Source organism: Scyliorhinus torazame, unplaced genomic scaffold, assembly GCF_047496885.1.
Source record: "Scyliorhinus torazame isolate Kashiwa2021f unplaced genomic scaffold, sScyTor2.1 scaffold_874, whole genome shotgun sequence".
In the NCBI taxonomy this organism is placed as follows: Eukaryota; Metazoa; Chordata; class Chondrichthyes; order Carcharhiniformes; family Scyliorhinidae; genus Scyliorhinus; species Scyliorhinus torazame.
The window spans coordinates 70,879-88,179 of NW_027308601.1; the positions used below are offsets into that span (position 1 = coordinate 70,879).

A 17,301-nucleotide genomic window follows, 5' to 3' on the forward strand; every position below is an offset into this window, starting at 1 on the left:
TTGGTGCCGGCACGCGCCATCCAGCCACTTGCGGGAGAAACCCGCCCAAAGACTTCCACTACTGCACAAACAGTTACATCAGCTCCACCACCAACGAGTACAATTGTAACAATAACCGCACTGAGGTCAACAGAAACATTGACAACTCCAGAAGCTTCAATCACAACATCTCTCCCTTCAACAAGTGGTCAGTGTACGTGTGCTCTCTTTTCAGTTCTACCATTTCTATTCGTTCTGCCAACTCCAAGTGTAGAAACACTGTACTGAAAATTATCAAAGGAGTATAGGATGTGGCTGTCTACAGTTGACCCAAGTAGAATAATGTGCAGATGAGATTTACTCATTCGTAATGTTTCAACATGTCTTGGTTACATTAGCAATATCAATGACACACGATTTCAAGGAAGTTGATTTATGGGCTCAACGTTTTGTGTGTTTATCCGTGCTTTTTATACACTTTCTAAGTCTAATATCTATTTCCATAGCAGTAGCAGAAACATCCACTGCAACTACTGAGACATCCACAACAGCACAAAGCTCAACATCAGCTCCCGTCTCAACAAGTACACCAACGCAAACAGCCACAGTGAGCTCCACTGAAGCACCAACTACTGAAGCAACAACAGGCACTACACCACCCCTATCAACAAGTGGTGAGTAACCGAGAGCACTCTTTGCACCTATTCCATTCTCAGTCCCGAAAAACGACTCAGGTAGAAATAAATAAAGGCAGCAAGAAAATAATATAATATGATGGTGATGGCTGTAATACGTGGAACAATCTGGTGCTCGTATCTCTTGGAGCTGTACCTTCAGTTAAAACAAAAGCATGTTAAGTGACTCAGCAAATCACGTGATACATGAGTATTAACATAATATAATGGACACACATTGTGGAAAAATGATAATATATTACCCATGCTCACTGTGCAACTGAATAAAATCATTACCTATCTCAATAATAGCGGCAGAAACATCAACTACAAGCACACAGACAACCACAGAGGCACAAAGCTCCCCATCATCGCTGCCCGCAACAAGTCAAACAGCATCAACATCAACAGTGGGCTCTACTGAAGGATCAACAACTGAAGAGTCGACATACACTACGTCACTCTCATCAACAAGTGGTGAGCACACAAAATCACACTTATGCAGCAATTCAAATATTAATCATTTGAAACTGCTGGAAGATGGAAGTACATAGCAAAACCATCAGGAGATTTCAGCAGCATGTTGTTTCCTATAATTGCACAGGATTAATGACGTGTAAAACACAGTTGGTGCCTTAATGTTATCACTATTCCAGGCTATTTTATCCAGCTCATTATAGTTCCCTATACATGTCATTTGACAAAAACTATAACAACAATATGAGTAAAAACTGTTATATGTTGATCCACCTGATAGTTCCATCGACTACAATGCACACTTTTTAAATCACAGAGCCATCAGTATCGACAGCAAATGCACAGACTTCCACTGCAGCACCAACATCCACATCAAATCCTACCACACCAAGTACAATAGCACCAACATCTGGAGCAATCTCCAAAGAATCGTCGACCACTGAAGCAACGACAATAACAACATTAATCCTTTCAACAAGTGGTGAGTATGTGTGCTCTCTGCTCAGTTCTAATATTCTGATCTGTTTCACCAACTGCAAGTATAAAAACACACCATGGAAATTTAACAGAAGAATATGGCATGATTTTGGCTATCAATATGCAGAGTTAAATAACATGCAAATGCCACTTTGTGTTTTCTGCTCTGCAACATGGCCATTAGTTAGTTGCACGTTATATCATGCTATAAAGGTGGATTTTCAGCTATAATGTTGTATACCTTTTTAAGTCTGTCATGTATTTGAACTGCAGCAGCAGAACAGGTGACTGCAAACATACAGACATCCACTGCAACACCAGCTGTTCCATCACCTCCATCGTCAACGAGTACAATTGCAACAACTACCGCATTGAGCTCAACAGAAACATTGATAACTCCAGAAGCATCAATAACAACATATCGTTCGTCAACAAGCGGTGAGTATACGAGTGCTGCACTATCAGTTCCACCAGTTGTATTTGTTCACTAACTCCAAGTGAAGAAACACTTTACTGAAGTTTATCAAAGGAATATATCATGTGGCTGCCCTCACTTGCCCCAAGTAGAACAATGAGAAGAAGAGATTTGCTCATTTATGATGTTTTAACGTGTCAAGGTCACATTAGTGATATCCATGACATAGGAGTTCAAGGAAGTTTTGTTTTGGGCTTGAAGGTTTGTGTGTTTTTCCATGCTTTATGTGCACTTTCTAAGTCTATCACCTATTTTCACAGCAGGAGAAGAAACTTTGGCTGCAACTACATTGGCAGCACGGTAGCACAGTTGTTAGCACAGTTGCTTCACAGCTCGCGGGTTCCGAGTTCGAATCCTGGCTTAGATCACTGTCCATGCGGAGACTACACATTCTCCCCGTGTATGCGTGGGTTTCCTCCGGGTGCTCCGGTTTCTTCCCACAGTCCAAAGTTGTGCAGGTTAGGTGGTTTGGCCAAGATAAATTGTCTTTAGTGTCCAAAGGGGTTGCTGGGTTACCGGTATGGGGCGGAGTTCTGGGCTTACGTGGGGTGCTCTTTCCAAGGGCCAGTGCAGACTCGATGGGCTGAATGGCCTCCTTCTGCACTGTACATTCTATGATTCAATGACATCCACAGTAGCACAAAGCTCAACATCAGCTTCCGTCCCAACAGGTACAACAGCGCAAACACCTACAGTGAGCTCCATGGAAGCATCAACTACAAAAGCAACAACAGGAACTACATCACCCCCATCAACAAATGGTGACTAACCAAAAACACCATTTGCACATATTCCATCCTCAGTCCTGAAAACTACTCATAGTTAGAAAGAAAGAAATGTAATATGAAAATAATATATTATTACGGTGATGGCTATAATTCAACATGGAACAATCTGGGGCTCATATTCCCTGGAGGTGTACCTTCAGTTAAAACAAAGCCATGTTAAATGACTCAGTAAATCCCATGATACATGAGTATCAACATTATTTTAAGGTCAATTGTTGTGGACAAATTATAACATATTACCCATGCTCCGTGTAACTGAATAAAATCATTACTTCTTTCAATAATAGCGGCAGAAACATCAACTACAAGCACACAGACAACTACAGCAGCATTGACCTCCCCAACATCTACTCCCGCAACAAGTCAACCAGCATCAACATCGACAGTGGGCTCGACTGAAACATCAACAACTGAACAGTTGACATACACTACTTCACTCCCATCAACAAGTGGTGAGTAACTGAAAACACTCTTTGCACCTATTCCAATATTAATCATTTGAAACTGCTGGAAGATAGAAGTACACAGCAAAAACCATCAGAAGATTTCAGCAGAATGTAGTTTCCTATAATTGCACAGGGTTAATGAGATGTAAAACACAATTGGTTCTCTAATGTTGTCACAATTCCAGGTTATTTTATCCAGCTTATTGTCTTCCCATTTACATGTGATTTGACAAAATCTATAACATACATATGAATAAAACCTGTTATAAATTGATCCATCCTTTTCAGTTACCTTAGAAATATACACTTTTTAAATCACAGAGCCATCAGTTTCGACAGCAAGTATACAGCCTTCCACTGAAGCACCAACATCTACATCAGCACCAACCTCACCAAGTACAATAGCACCAACATCTGGAGCAAGCTCCATTGAATCAGCGACACCTGAAACAACGACAATGACAACATCAATCCTTTCAACAAGTGGTGAGTTTGAGTGCTCTCTGCTGACTTCTAATATTCTGAACTGTTTCACCGGCTGCAAGTATAAAATCACATAATGGAAATGGAACTGAAGAATTTGACATGATTTTGGCTGTCAATTTGCAGAGTAGAATAATATGCAAATTCCATTTTCTGATTTCTGCATTGTATCATGGTCATCAGTTAGTTTTACTCTATATCATGTTAAGAAGATAGATTTTCAGCTGAAATGTTAGGACCTTGTTCCAGACATGCTGTATACCTCTTTAAGGCTGTCATCTATTTTAACCGCAGCAACAGAACAGTCAACTGCAAACATACAGACATCCACTACAGCGCAAACTGTTACATCAGCTGCTCCCTCAACAAGTACAATTGCAACAACAGCCGCACTGAGCTCCACAGAAGCACTGACAACTCCAGAAGTATCGATCACAACATCTCTCACTTCAACAAGTGGTGTGTATGCGATTGCGCCCTTATCAGTTCTACCATTTCTATTTGTTCTGCCAAATCCAAGTGTAGAAACACTCAACTGAAGATTGTCAATGGAGTATAGCATATGGGTGCCCTCAATTACCCAAAAAATAATGCACAAATGTGATTTGCTCATTCGTGTTGTTTAAAAATGCCTAGGTTACATTAGTAATGGACATGTTATGGGAGCTCAAAGAAGGTGATTTTTGGGCTCAACATTTTGTGTGTTTTCTGTTTTTTATACACTTTCTAAGTCTATCCTATTTTCATAGCAGGAGAAGAAACATCCACTGCAGCTACTGAGACATCAACAGCAGCACAAAGCTCAAAATCAGCTGCTGCCTCAACAAGTACAACAGCGAAAACACCTAGAGTGAGCTCCACTGAAGGATCAACTACTGAAGCAACAACAGGCACTACACCAACCCTATCAACAAGTGGTGAGAAACCAAAAACACTCTTTGCACATATTCCATTCTCAGTACTGAAAAACCACTCACAGCTTGAAAGACATAAAGGCGGTATAAAAATAATATAATATTAGCTTTCTTGGCTATAATTGTACATGGAACAATCTGGCGCTTATATCTCGTGGAGATGTACATTCAGTTAATACAACGACGTTAAATGATTCAGTAAAGGCCATTAGCCATAAGTGTTAACATGATATATAAAATACAACCGTTGTGTAAAAATGATTATATATTACCCAAGCTCCCTGTTTAACTGAATAAAATTATTACCTCTTTCAATAACAGCTGCAGAAACACCAACTACAAGCACACAGACAGCCACAGCAGCACTGACCTCCCCATCATCTAATCCCGTAACAAGTGAAACAGCATCAACATCGACAGTGGGCTCTACTGAAGGATCAACAACTGCAGAGTCGACATACACTACGTCACGCCCATTAACAATTGGTGAGCACACAAAATCACATTTATGCAGCAATTCAACTATGCATTACTTGAAACTGCTGGAAGATGGAAGTACACAGCAAAAACCATCAGAACTTTCAGCAGCATATTGTTTCCTGTAATTGTGCAGGCTTAATGATAATTGCTGGTCTAATGTTGTCACAATTCGTACCATATTATCCAGCGGATTATCTTCCCATATACATGTAATTAAACATGTAAATAAAAAACTATGACACAAACATGAATAAAAACTTTTATCTGTTGCTCCATACCTTTTCAGTTCCCTCAAAAGTACACTTTTTAAATCACAGAGCCATCAGTCTCGACAGTAAGTACACAGACTTCCACTGAAGCAGCAACATCTACATCAGCACCTACCTCACTAAGTACAATAGCACCAACATCTGTAGCAAGCTCCATTGAATCATCGACACCTGAAACAACGACAATGACAACATCAATCCTTTCAACAAGTGGTGTGTATGAGTGCTCTCTGCTCAGTTCTAATATTCTGAACTGTTTCATCGACTGCAAGTATAGAATCACATAATGGAACTGATGAATTTGGCAAGATTTTGGCTATCAATTTACAGAGTAGAATAATATGCAAATTCCATTTTCCGATTTCTGCATTGTAACATGGTCATCAGTTAGTTTTACTCTATAACACGTTAAGAAGATAGATTTTCAGCTGAAATTTTAGGATCTTGTTCCAGACAAGCTGTATACCTCTTTAAGACTGTCATCTATTTTAACCGCAGCAACAGAACAGTCAACTGCAAACATGCAGGCTTCCAGTACAGCACAAACTGTTACATCAGCTGCTCCCTCAACAAGTACAATTGCAACAACAGCCGCACTGAGCTCCACAGAAGCATTGACAACTCCAGAAGCTTCGATCACAACATCTCTCACTTCAACCAGTGGTGAGTGTGTGATTGCTCCCTTATCAGTTCTACCATTACTATCTGTTCTGCCAATTGAGTGTAGAAACACTCAACTGAAGATTGTCAAAAGGAGTACATATCATTTATGGCTGTCCAAATTTGCCCCAAAAAAGAATAATATGCAGATGAGATTTGATCATTTGAATTATTTAAAAATGCCTATCTTACATTGATAATATACATGATATGGGAGCGCAAAGAAGACGATTTTGGGGCTCAATATTTTGTATGTTTTTCAATGTTTTTATACACTTTCTAAGTCTATCACCAATTTTCATTGCAGTGGAAGAAACTCCCGCTGCAGCTACTGAGACATCCACAGCAGCACAAAGCTCAACATCAGCTTTCGTCTTAACAAGTACAACAGCGCAAACACCTGCAGTGAGCTCCGCTGAAGGATCAAGTACTGAAGCAACAACAGGCACGACACCACCCCCATCAACAAGTGGTGAGTAACCAAAAACACTCTTTGCACTTTTCCACTCTCAGTCCTGAGAAACTACTCATAGTTAGAAACACATAAATGCAGTAAAAAAATGATATAATATTATCTTGTTGGCTCTAATTTTACATGGAACAATCTGGTGCTCATATCCCGTGGAGCTGTACATTCAATTACAACAAAGCTATGTTAAATGATTCTGTATACCCCATGATACAAGAGTATTAACATGATATGAAGTACAAATGTTGTGGAAAAATGATAATATATGACCAATGCTCCCTGTTTAACTGAATAAAATCATTCCCTCTTTCAATAATAGCGGCAGAAACATCAACTCCAAGCACACAGACAACCACAGCAGCACTGACCTCCCCATCATCTACTCCCGCAACAAGTCAAACTGCACCAACATCGTCAGTGGGTCCGACTGAAGGATCAACAACTGAAGAGTCGACATACACTACGTCACTCCCATCAACAAGTGGTGAGAATAAAAAATCACACTTATGCAGCAATTCAAATATTAATCATTTGTAACTGCGGGAAGATGGAAGTACATAGCAAAAACCATAAGAAGATTTCTTGTTGCTTCCAATAATTGCACTGGCTAAATGAGATGGAAAACACAATTGGTGCTCTAATGCGGCCACAATTTGAGGCTATTTTATCCAGCTCATTATCTTCTGATATACATGCGATTTGACAAAAACTAGGACACAAACATAAATAAAAACATTTATATATTGATCTATGCCTTTCCAGTTCCCTCAAAAGCAATGTACACTTTTTAAATCACAGAGACATCAGTATCCGCAGCAAGTACACAAACTTCCACAGAAGCAGCAACATCTACATCAGCACCTCCCTCACCAAGTACAACAGCACCAACATCTGGGGCAAGTTCCATTGAATCAACGACAATGACAACATCAATACTGTCAACAAGTGGTGAGTATGAGTGCTCTCAGCTCAGTTCTAACATTCTGAACTGTTTCACAGTCTGCAAGTATAAAACTACATAATGGAAATGGAACTGAAGAATTAAGCATGATTTTGGCTATCAATTTACAGAGAAGAATAATATGAAAATTCCATTTTCTGATTTCTGCATTGTAACATGGCCATTAGTTGCACTCTATATCATGTCAAGAAGATAGAATTTCAGCTGCAATGTTAGCATCTTGTTACAGGCTTGCTGTATACCTCTTTAAGGCTGTCATCTATTTTAACCACAGCATCAGAACAGTCGACTGCAAACATACAGACTTCCACTACAGCACAACCTGTTACATCAGCTGCTCCCTCAACAAGTACAATTGCAACAACAGCCGCTGTGAGCTCCACAGAAGCATTGACAGCTCCAGCATCATCGATCACAACATTTCTCACTTCAACAAGTGGTGAGTATGCAAGTGCTCCCTTATCAGTTCTACCATTTCTATTCGTTCTGCCAAATCCAATTGTAGAAACACTCAACTCAACATTGTCAAAGGAGTACTGTCGTGGAAATTATAATAAAGGCAAATTCTTCGAGGTTCGATTTAAGGAAATTTATTTACACAAATATAATTGTGGAGAGAGAGTGTTCTGGCTTTTTAGCCAGTCCACGACACTCTGAGATTCGATGGAAGGAAGCATATCTATATAATCTGAAATAACAGCTTGAAGTAAACAGTCATGTTTATATTAAAAAGACAATGGAAAGTACATAAGATGAAATATGTAGTACGTATGTTCTTGCCCTTGGCTAAAAACAACTCGAGTACACATTTTGTTGTCTTTTGGAGGAGATTGTGTTAACATAATAACGCCGAGACCAATATATGAAGCAGTATTTTGTTTATATTACCTGAGCTACTTATTTTCGTTCAAAAGCAGTGTTAAACTATATAGACGGGCATTTTCCCAGCTTGCTTCTAAGTTGGCAACTCATTAATTTCCCTTCCACAAGTACATAGCATATGGCTGCCCAAAATTGCCCCAAAAAGAATAATGTGCAGATGAGATTTCATCATTCGAATTATTTTAAAATGCCTATCTTACATTAGGAATATTACATGATATGGAAGCTCAAAGAAGATGATTTTTGGGCTCAACATTTTGTTGTTTTTCTATGTTTTTTACACACTTTCTAAGTCTGTCTCTTATTTTTATAGCAGTCGAAGAAACTTCCGCTGCAGCTACTGAGACATCCACAGCAGCACAAAGCTCAACATCAGCTTCCGTCTCAATAAGTACAACAGCGCAAACACCTACAGTGAGCTCCACTGAAGCACCAACTACTGAAGCATCAACAGGCATTACACCACCCCCATCAACAAGTGGTGAGTAAACAAAAACACTCTTTGCACCTATTCCAGTATTAAACATTTCAAACTTCTGGAAGATGGAAGTACACAGCAAAAACCAGCAGAAGAATTCAGCTAAATGTAGTTTCCTATAATTGCATAGGCTTAATGAGATGTAAAACACAGTCTGTGCCCTAATATTGTTACAATTCATGGCTATTTTATCCAGCTCATTACCTTCCTATGTACATGTGATTTGACAAAATCTATGACACAAACATGAATTAAAAACTCTAATAAATTGGTCCATCTTTTCAGTTTCCTCAATAACAATGTACACTTTCGAAATCACAGAGCCATCAGTATCGGCAGCAAGTACTCAATCTTCCACTGAAGCAGCAACATCTGCATCAGCACCTACCTCACCAAGTACAACAGCACCAACATCTGGAGCAAGCTCCATTGAGTCGACGACACCAGAAGCAACAACAATGACAACATCAATCCTTTCAACAAGTGGTGAGTATGAGTGGTCTCAGCTCAGTTCTAATATTCTGATCTGTTTTACTGACTGCAAGTATAAAATCACATCATGGAAATTTAACAAAAGAATTAAGCATGATTTTGGCTATCAATTTACAGAGTAGAATAAAACGCAAATTCCATTTTCTGATTTCTGCATTGTAACATGGCCATTAGTTAGTTGCACTCTATATCATGTTAAGAAGATAGAGTTTCAGCTGTAATGTTCGCATCTTGTTCCAGACATGCTGTTTACCTCTTTAAGGCCGTCATCTATTTTAACCGCAGCATCAGAACAGTCGACTGCAAACATACAGACATCCACTACAGCACAAACTGTTACATCAGCTGCTCCCTCAACAAGTACAATTGCAACAACAGCCACTGTGAGCTCCACAGAAGCATTGACAGCTACAGCATCATCGATCACAACATTTCTCACTTCAACAAGTGGTGTGTATATGAGTGCTCCCTTATCAGTTCGACCATTTCTATTTGTTATGCCAAATCCAGGTGTAGAAACACTCAACTGAACATTGTCAAAGGAGTACATAGTATATGGCTGCCCAAAATTGCCCCAAAAAGAATAATGTGCAGATGAGATTTCATCATTCAAATTATTTAAAAATGCCTATCTTACATTAGGAATATTACATGATATGGAAGTTCAAAGAGGATGATTTTTGGGCTCAACATTTTGTCTGTTTTTCTATGTTTTTTACACACTTTCTAAGTCTGTCTCTTATTTTTATAGCAGTCGAAGAAACTTCCGCTGCAGCTACTGCGACATCCACAGCAGCACAAAGCTCAACATCAGCTTCCGTCTTAACAAGTACAACAGCGCAAACACCTACAATGAGCTCCACTGAAGCACCAACTACCGAAGCATCAACAGGCACTACACCACCCCCATCAACAAGTGGTGAGTAAACAAAAATGCTCTTTGCACCTATTCCAATATTAATCATTTCAAACTTCTGGAAGATAGAAGTACACAGCAAAAACCAGCAGAAGAATTCAGCAGAATGTAGTTTCCTTTAATGCACAGGCTTAATGAGATGTAAAACACAGTCGGTGCCTTAATATTGTCACAATTCGTGGCTATTTTATCCAGCTCATTTTCTTCCTATGTACATGTGATTTGACAAAATCTATGACACAAACATGAATTAAAAACTCTAATAAATTGGTCCATATTTTCAGTTTCCTCAATAACAATATACACTTTTTAAATCACAGAGCCATCAGTATCGGCAGCAAGTACACAAACTTCCACAGAAGCAGCAACATCTACATCAGCACCTCCCTCACCAAGTACAACAGCACCAACATCTGGGGCAAGTTCCATTGAATCAACGACAATGACAACATCAATACTTTCAACAAGTGGTGAGTATGAGTGCTCTCTGCTCAGTTCTAACATTCTGAACTGTTTCACAGTCTGCAAGTATAAAACTACAAAATGGAAATGGAACTGAAGAATTAAGCATGATTTTGGCTATCAATTTACAGAGAAGAATAATATGAAAATTCCATTTTCTGATTTCTGCATTGTAACATGGCCATTAGTTGCACTCTCTATCATGTCAAGAAGATAGAATTTCAGCTGCAATGTTAGCATCTTGTTCCAGACATGCTGTATACCTCTTTAAGGCTGTCATCTATTTTAACCGCAGCATCAGAACAGTCGACTGCAAACATACAGACTTCCATTACAGCACAACCTGTTACATCAGCTGCTCCCTCAACAAGTACAATTGCAACAACAGCCGCTGTGAGCTCCACAGAAGCATTGACAGCTCCAGCATCATCGATCACAACATTTCTCACTTCAACAAGTGGTGAGTATGCAAGTGCTCCCTTATCAGTTCGACCATTTCTATTCGTTCTGCCAAATCCAATTGTAGAAACACTCAACTCAACATTGTCAAAGGAGTACTGTCGTGGAAATTATAATAAAGACAAATTCTTCGAGGTTCGATTTAAGGAAATTTATTTACACAAATATAATTGCGGAGAGAGAGTGTTCTGGCTTTTTAGCCAGTCCACAACACTCTGAGATTCGATGGAAGGAAGCATATCTATATAATCTGAAATAACAGCTTGAAGTAAACAGCCATGTTTATATTAAAAAGACCTTGGAAAGTACGTAAGATGAAATATGTAGTACGTATGTTCTTGCTCGTGGCTAAAAACAACTCGAGTACACATTTTGTTGTCTTTTGGAGGAGAATGTGTTAACATAATAACGCCGAAACCAATATATGAAGCAGTATTTTGTTTATGTTACCTGAGCTACTTATTTTCGTTCAAAAGCAGTGTTAAACTATATAGACGAGCATTTTCCCAGCATGCTTCTAAGTTGGCAACTCATTAATTTCCCTTCCACAAGTACATAGCATATGGCTGCCCAAAATTGCCCCAAAAAGAATAATGTGCAGATGAGATTTCATCATTCGAATTATTTTAAAATGCCTATCTTACATTAGGAATATTACATGATATGGAAGCTCAAAGAAGATGATTTTTGGGCTCAACATTTTGAGTGTTTTTCTGTTTTTTACACACTTTCTAAGTCTGTCTCTTATTTTTATAGCAGTCGAAGAAACTTCCGCTGTAGCTACTGAGACATCCACAGCAGCACAAAGCTCAACATCAGCTTCCGTCTCAACAAGTACAACAGCGCAAACACCTGCAGTGAGCTCCACTGAAGCACCAACTACTGAAGCAACAACAGGGACGACGCCAACCCCATCAATAAGTGGTGAGTAAACAAAAACACTTGTTGCACCTATTCCAATATTAATCATTTCAGACTTCTGGAAGTTGGAAGTACACAGCAAAAACCAGCAGAAGAATTCAGCAGAATGTAGTTTCCATAATTGCACAGGCTTAATGAGATGTAAAATACAGTCGGTGCCCTAATATTGTCACAATTTAAGGCTAATTTATCCAACTCATTATCTTCCCATGTACATGTGATTTGACAAATTCAATGACACAAAAATGAATAAAAACTCTTATAAATTGGTCCATCCTTTTCAGTTCCCTCGAAGTCAATTTACACTTTTTAAATCGCAGAGGCATTAGTATCGACAGCAAGTACACAGACTTCCACTCTGGCACCAACATCTACATCAGCACCTACCTCACCAAGTACAACAGCACCAACATCTGGAGCAAGTTCCATTGAAACAACGACACCTGAAGCAACGACAATGACAACATCAATCCTTTCAACAAGTGGTGAGTTTGAGTGCTCTCTGCTCAGTTCTAATATTGTGAACTGTTTCACCAACTGCAAGTATAAAATCACATACTGGAAATGGAACTGAAGAATTAAGCATTATTTTGGCTATCAATTTACAGAGAAGAATAACATGCAAATTCCATTTTCTGATTTCTGCATTGTAACATGGCCATTAGTTGCACTCTATATCATGTCAAGAAGATAGAATTTCAGTTGTAATGTTAGCATCTTGTTCCAGGCTTGCTGTATACCTCTTTAAGGCTGTCATCTATTTTAACCGCAGCATCAGAACAGTCGACTGCAAACATAATTGTCCAAAACTTGTCCAAAATTGCCCTTAGTGTTGGGTGGGGTTACTGGGTTATGGGGATAGGGTGGCGGTGTTGACCTTGGGTAGGGTGCTCTTTCCAAGAGCCGGTGCAGACTCGATGGGCCGAATGGCCTCCTTCTGCACTGTAAATCCTATGAATCTATGATACAGACAGCCACTACAGCACAAACTGTTACATCAGCTGCTCTCTCAACAAGTACAATTGCAACAACAGCCAGCCGCTGTGAGCTCCACAGAAGCATTGACAGCTCCAGCATCATCGATCACAACATTTCTCACTTCAACAAGTGGTGAGTGTGCAAGTGCTCCCTTATCATTTCTACCATTTCTATTCGTTATGCCAAATCCAATTGTAGAAACACTCAACTCAACATTGTCAAAGGAGTACTGTCGTGGAAATTATAATAAAGACAAATGCAGATGAGATTTGATCATTCGAATTATTTTAAAATGCCTATCCTACATTAGGAATATTACATGATATGGATGCTCAAAGAAGATGATTTTTGGCCTCAAAATGTTGAGTGTTTTTCGATGTTTTTTACACACTTTCTAATTCTGTCACCTATTTTCATAACAGTAGAAGAATCTTCCGCTGCAGCTACTGAGACATCTACAGCAGCACAAAGCTCAACATCAGCTTCCGTCTCAACAAGTACAACAGGGCAAACACCTACAGTGAGCACCACGGAAGGATCAACTACTGAACAAACAACAGGCACGACACCACCCCCATCAACAAGTGGTGAGTAAGCGAAAGCACTCTTTGCACCTATTCCATTCTCAGTGCTGAACAACTACTCGCAGTTAGAAACACATAAAGGCAGTAAAAAAATAATATAGTATTATCTTGTTGGCTCTAATTATACATGGAACAATCTGGTGCTCATATCTCGTGGAGCTGTACATTCAGTTACAACAAAGCCAGGTTAAATGATTCTGTATATCCGATGATACATGAGTATTAATATGATATAAAGTACAACCGTTGTGGAAACATGTTAATATATTACCCATGTTCCCTATTTAACTGAATTAAATCATTGCCTCTTTCAATGATAGCGGCAGAATCATCAACAAGCACAAGCACACAGACAGCCACAGCAGCACTGACCTCTCCATCATCTACTCCCGCAACAAGTCAAATAACATCGACAGTGGGCTCTACTGCAGGATCAACAACTGAAGAGTCGACGTACACTGCTTCACTCTCATCAACAAGTGGTGAGCACACAAAGTAACACTGATACAGAAAACAAATATTAATCATTTGAAACTGCTGGAAGATTGAATTACACAGCAAAAACTATCAGAAGATTTCAGCAGTATGTTGTTTCCTATAATTGCACAGGGTTAATGACGTGTAAAACACAATTGGTTCCCCTAATGTTGTCACTATTCCTGGCTATTTTATCCAGCTCATTATAGTTCCATTCTACATGTCAAGTGACCAAAACTATAACACAAATATGAATAAAAACTTTTATATGTTCATCCACCTTATAGTTCCCTCGATTACAATGTACACTTTTTAAATCACAGAGCCATCAGTATCGACAGCAATTACACTGAGTTCCACTGCAGCACCAACGTTGACATCAGCACCCACCACACCAAGTACAATAGCACCAACATCTGGAGAAAGCGCCAATGAATCATCGACACATGAAACAACGACAATGTCAACATCAATGCTTTCTACAAGTGGTGAGTATGAGTGCTCTCTGCTCATTTCTAATATTCCAATCTGTTTCACCGAATGCAAGTATAAAAACACATAATGGAAATTTAACAGAAGAATGTAGCATGATTTTGGCTATCAATATGCACAGTAGAATAACATGCAAATCCCATTTTGTGATTTCTGCATTGCAACATGGCCGTTAGTCAGTTACATTTTTTATCATGTTATGAAGGTCGATTTTCAGAAGCAACAAATACAACATATCTTCCATCAATAAGTGGTGAGTAAACGAGTGCTCCCTTTGCAGTTCTACCATTTCAATTTGTTCCACCAACTGCAAGTGTAGCAACAATTTACTGAAGATTATCAAAGGAGTATATCATGTGGCTGTCCACAATTGCCCCAAGTCGAACAATGTGCAGATGTGATTTGCTTATTCATGATGTTTTGCATGTCTAGGTCACATTCGTAATATCCATGACATGGGAGCTCAAGGAAGTTAATTTTTGGGCTCGAGGTTTTACGTGTTTATCCGTGCTTTTTGTAGACTTTCTAAGTCTGTCACCTATTTTCATACCAGTAGAAGAAACTACTGAGATATCCACAGCAGCACAAAGCTCAACATCAGCTTTCGTCTCAACAACTCCAACAGTGCAAACCCCTACAGTGAGCTCCACTGAAGCACCAACTGCTGAAGAAACAACAGGCACTACACCACCCCCATCAACAAATGGTGAGTAACCGCAAACACTCTTTGCACCTATCCCATTCTCAGTCCTGATCAACTACTCATAGTTAGAAGCCTATGAAAGCAGTATAAAAATATTATATCATTACGTAGCTGGCTCTAATTATATTGCAACAACCTGGTGCTCATGTTCCTTGGAACAGTTGAAACAAAGTCATGTAAAATGATTCAGTAAATGCCATGATACATGAGTACTAACATGATATAAAGTACAACCACTGAGGAAGAATTATAATATATTACCCATGCTCACTGTTCAACTGATTAAAATCATTACCTCTTTCAATAATAGCTGCAGAAACATCAACTACAAGCACACAGGCAGCCACAGCAGCACTGACCTCCCCATCATCTACTCCCGCAACAAGTGAAACAGCATCAACATCAACAGTGGGCTCTACTGAAGGATCAACAACTGAACAGTTGACATACACTACATCATTCCCATCAACAAGTGGTGAGCACACAAAATAACACTTATGCAGCAATTCAAACATTAATCATTTGAAACTGCTGGAAGATGGAAGTACACAGCAAGAAACATTCGAAGATTTCAGCAGTTGTTGTTTCCTATAATTGCACTGGCTTAATGAGATGTAAAACACAATTGATGCCCAAAGGCTGTCACAATTGGAGGATATTTTATCCAGCTCAGTATCTACCCATATACATGTTATTTGAAAAAACTACAGCACAAATATGAATAAAAACTTATGTATATTGATCCATCCTTTCCAGTTCCTTGAGTAACAATGTACACTTTTTAAAACGCAGAGCCATCAGTATCAGCAGCAAATATACAGACTTCCACTGCGGCACCAATATTTACATCGGCACCTGCCTCACCAAGTACAATAGCACCAACATCTGGAGCAAGCTCCATTGAATCAATGGCAACTGAAACAACCACAAGAACAACATCAATCCTTTCCAGTGAGTATTATTGATCTCTATTCAATTGTAATATTCTGAATTAATACACCTGCTGGAACTCTTAAAACACATAATGGAAATTTAACAACAAAGTATACCTTGGGCGAGATTCTCCGATCCCCCGCCGGGTCGGAGAATCGCCGGGGGCTGGCGTGAATCCCGCCCCCGCCGGTTGCCGAATTCTCCACCACCGGATATTCGGCGGGGGCGGGAATCGCGCCGCGCCGGTTGGGCCCCCCCCGCGATTCTCCGGCCCGGATGGGCCGAAGTCCCGCCGCTAAAATGCCTGTCCCGCTGGCGTAGATTAAACCACCTACCTTACCGGCGGGACAAGGCGGCGCGGGCGGGCTCCGGGGTCCTGGGGGGGGCGCGAGGCGATCTGGCCCCGGGGGGTGCCCCCACGGTGGCCTGGCCCGCGATTGGGGCCCACCGATCCGCGGGCGTGACTGTGCCGTGGGGGCACTCTTTCCCTTCCGCCTTCGCCACTGTCTCCACCATGGCGGAGGCGGAAGAGACTCCCTCCACTGCGCATACGCGGGAATGCCGTCAGCGGCCGCTGACGCTCCCGCGCATGCACCGCCTGGAGATGTCATTTCCGCGCCAGCTGGCGGGGCACCAAAAGCCTTTTCCGCCAGCTGGCGGGGCGGAAATTCGTCCGGCGCCGTCCTAGCCCTTAAGGTTGGGGCTCGGCCCCCAAAGATGTGGAGCATTCCGCACCTATGGGGCGGCGCGATACCCGACTGATTTGCGCCGTTTTGGGCGCCAGTCGGCGGACATCGCGCCGTTTCTGGAGAATTTTGCCCCTTGTATCAGCTATGATAATCGAAAGTGCAATAATGTGCAAATGTCTTTTGCCCATTAATGCCTTGCCACATTGCCATGTTAATTAGCCAACAATATATGACTATGAATGTGACCTTCCGGTTAGAATGTTAGGATGCTGCTCCATGTCTG

At 40.3% G+C, this 17,301-nt stretch overlaps 1 protein-coding gene across 1 annotated transcript in view; it reads left to right on the forward strand.

Moving 5' to 3' along the window:
* LOC140406808 (uncharacterized) overlaps nt 1–16,347 on the forward strand; it is a gene marked incomplete at its 3' end in the record, with an annotated part of 66,903 nt that extends 50,556 nt beyond the window's left edge. Inside the window, exons 47-75 of the mRNA XM_072494710.1 lie at nt 486–653; nt 966–1,130; nt 1,447–1,611; nt 1,881–2,045; nt 3,158–3,322; nt 3,638–3,802; nt 4,094–4,258; nt 4,549–4,716; nt 5,035–5,199; nt 5,511–5,675; nt 5,961–6,125; nt 6,430–6,594; nt 6,911–7,075; nt 7,390–7,539; nt 7,827–7,991; nt 8,748–8,915; nt 9,234–9,398; nt 9,645–9,854; nt 10,156–10,323; nt 10,641–10,790; nt 11,078–11,242; nt 11,998–12,165; nt 12,483–12,647; nt 13,563–13,727; nt 14,045–14,206; nt 14,525–14,689; nt 15,247–15,399; nt 15,707–15,871; nt 16,189–16,347. Coding sequence (XP_072350811.1) covers nt 486–653; nt 966–1,130; nt 1,447–1,611; nt 1,881–2,045; nt 3,158–3,322; nt 3,638–3,802; nt 4,094–4,258; nt 4,549–4,716; nt 5,035–5,199; nt 5,511–5,675; nt 5,961–6,125; nt 6,430–6,594; nt 6,911–7,075; nt 7,390–7,539; nt 7,827–7,991; nt 8,748–8,915; nt 9,234–9,398; nt 9,645–9,854; nt 10,156–10,323; nt 10,641–10,790; nt 11,078–11,242; nt 11,998–12,165; nt 12,483–12,647; nt 13,563–13,727; nt 14,045–14,206; nt 14,525–14,689; nt 15,247–15,399; nt 15,707–15,871; nt 16,189–16,347 — 4,794 coding nt within the window. The remainder of the gene's footprint in view (nt 1–485; nt 654–965; nt 1,131–1,446; nt 1,612–1,880; nt 2,046–3,157; nt 3,323–3,637; nt 3,803–4,093; nt 4,259–4,548; nt 4,717–5,034; nt 5,200–5,510; nt 5,676–5,960; nt 6,126–6,429; nt 6,595–6,910; nt 7,076–7,389; nt 7,540–7,826; nt 7,992–8,747; nt 8,916–9,233; nt 9,399–9,644; nt 9,855–10,155; nt 10,324–10,640; nt 10,791–11,077; nt 11,243–11,997; nt 12,166–12,482; nt 12,648–13,562; nt 13,728–14,044; nt 14,207–14,524; nt 14,690–15,246; nt 15,400–15,706; nt 15,872–16,188) is intronic.
* Between the last annotated feature and the right edge of the window lie 954 nt (nt 16,348–17,301).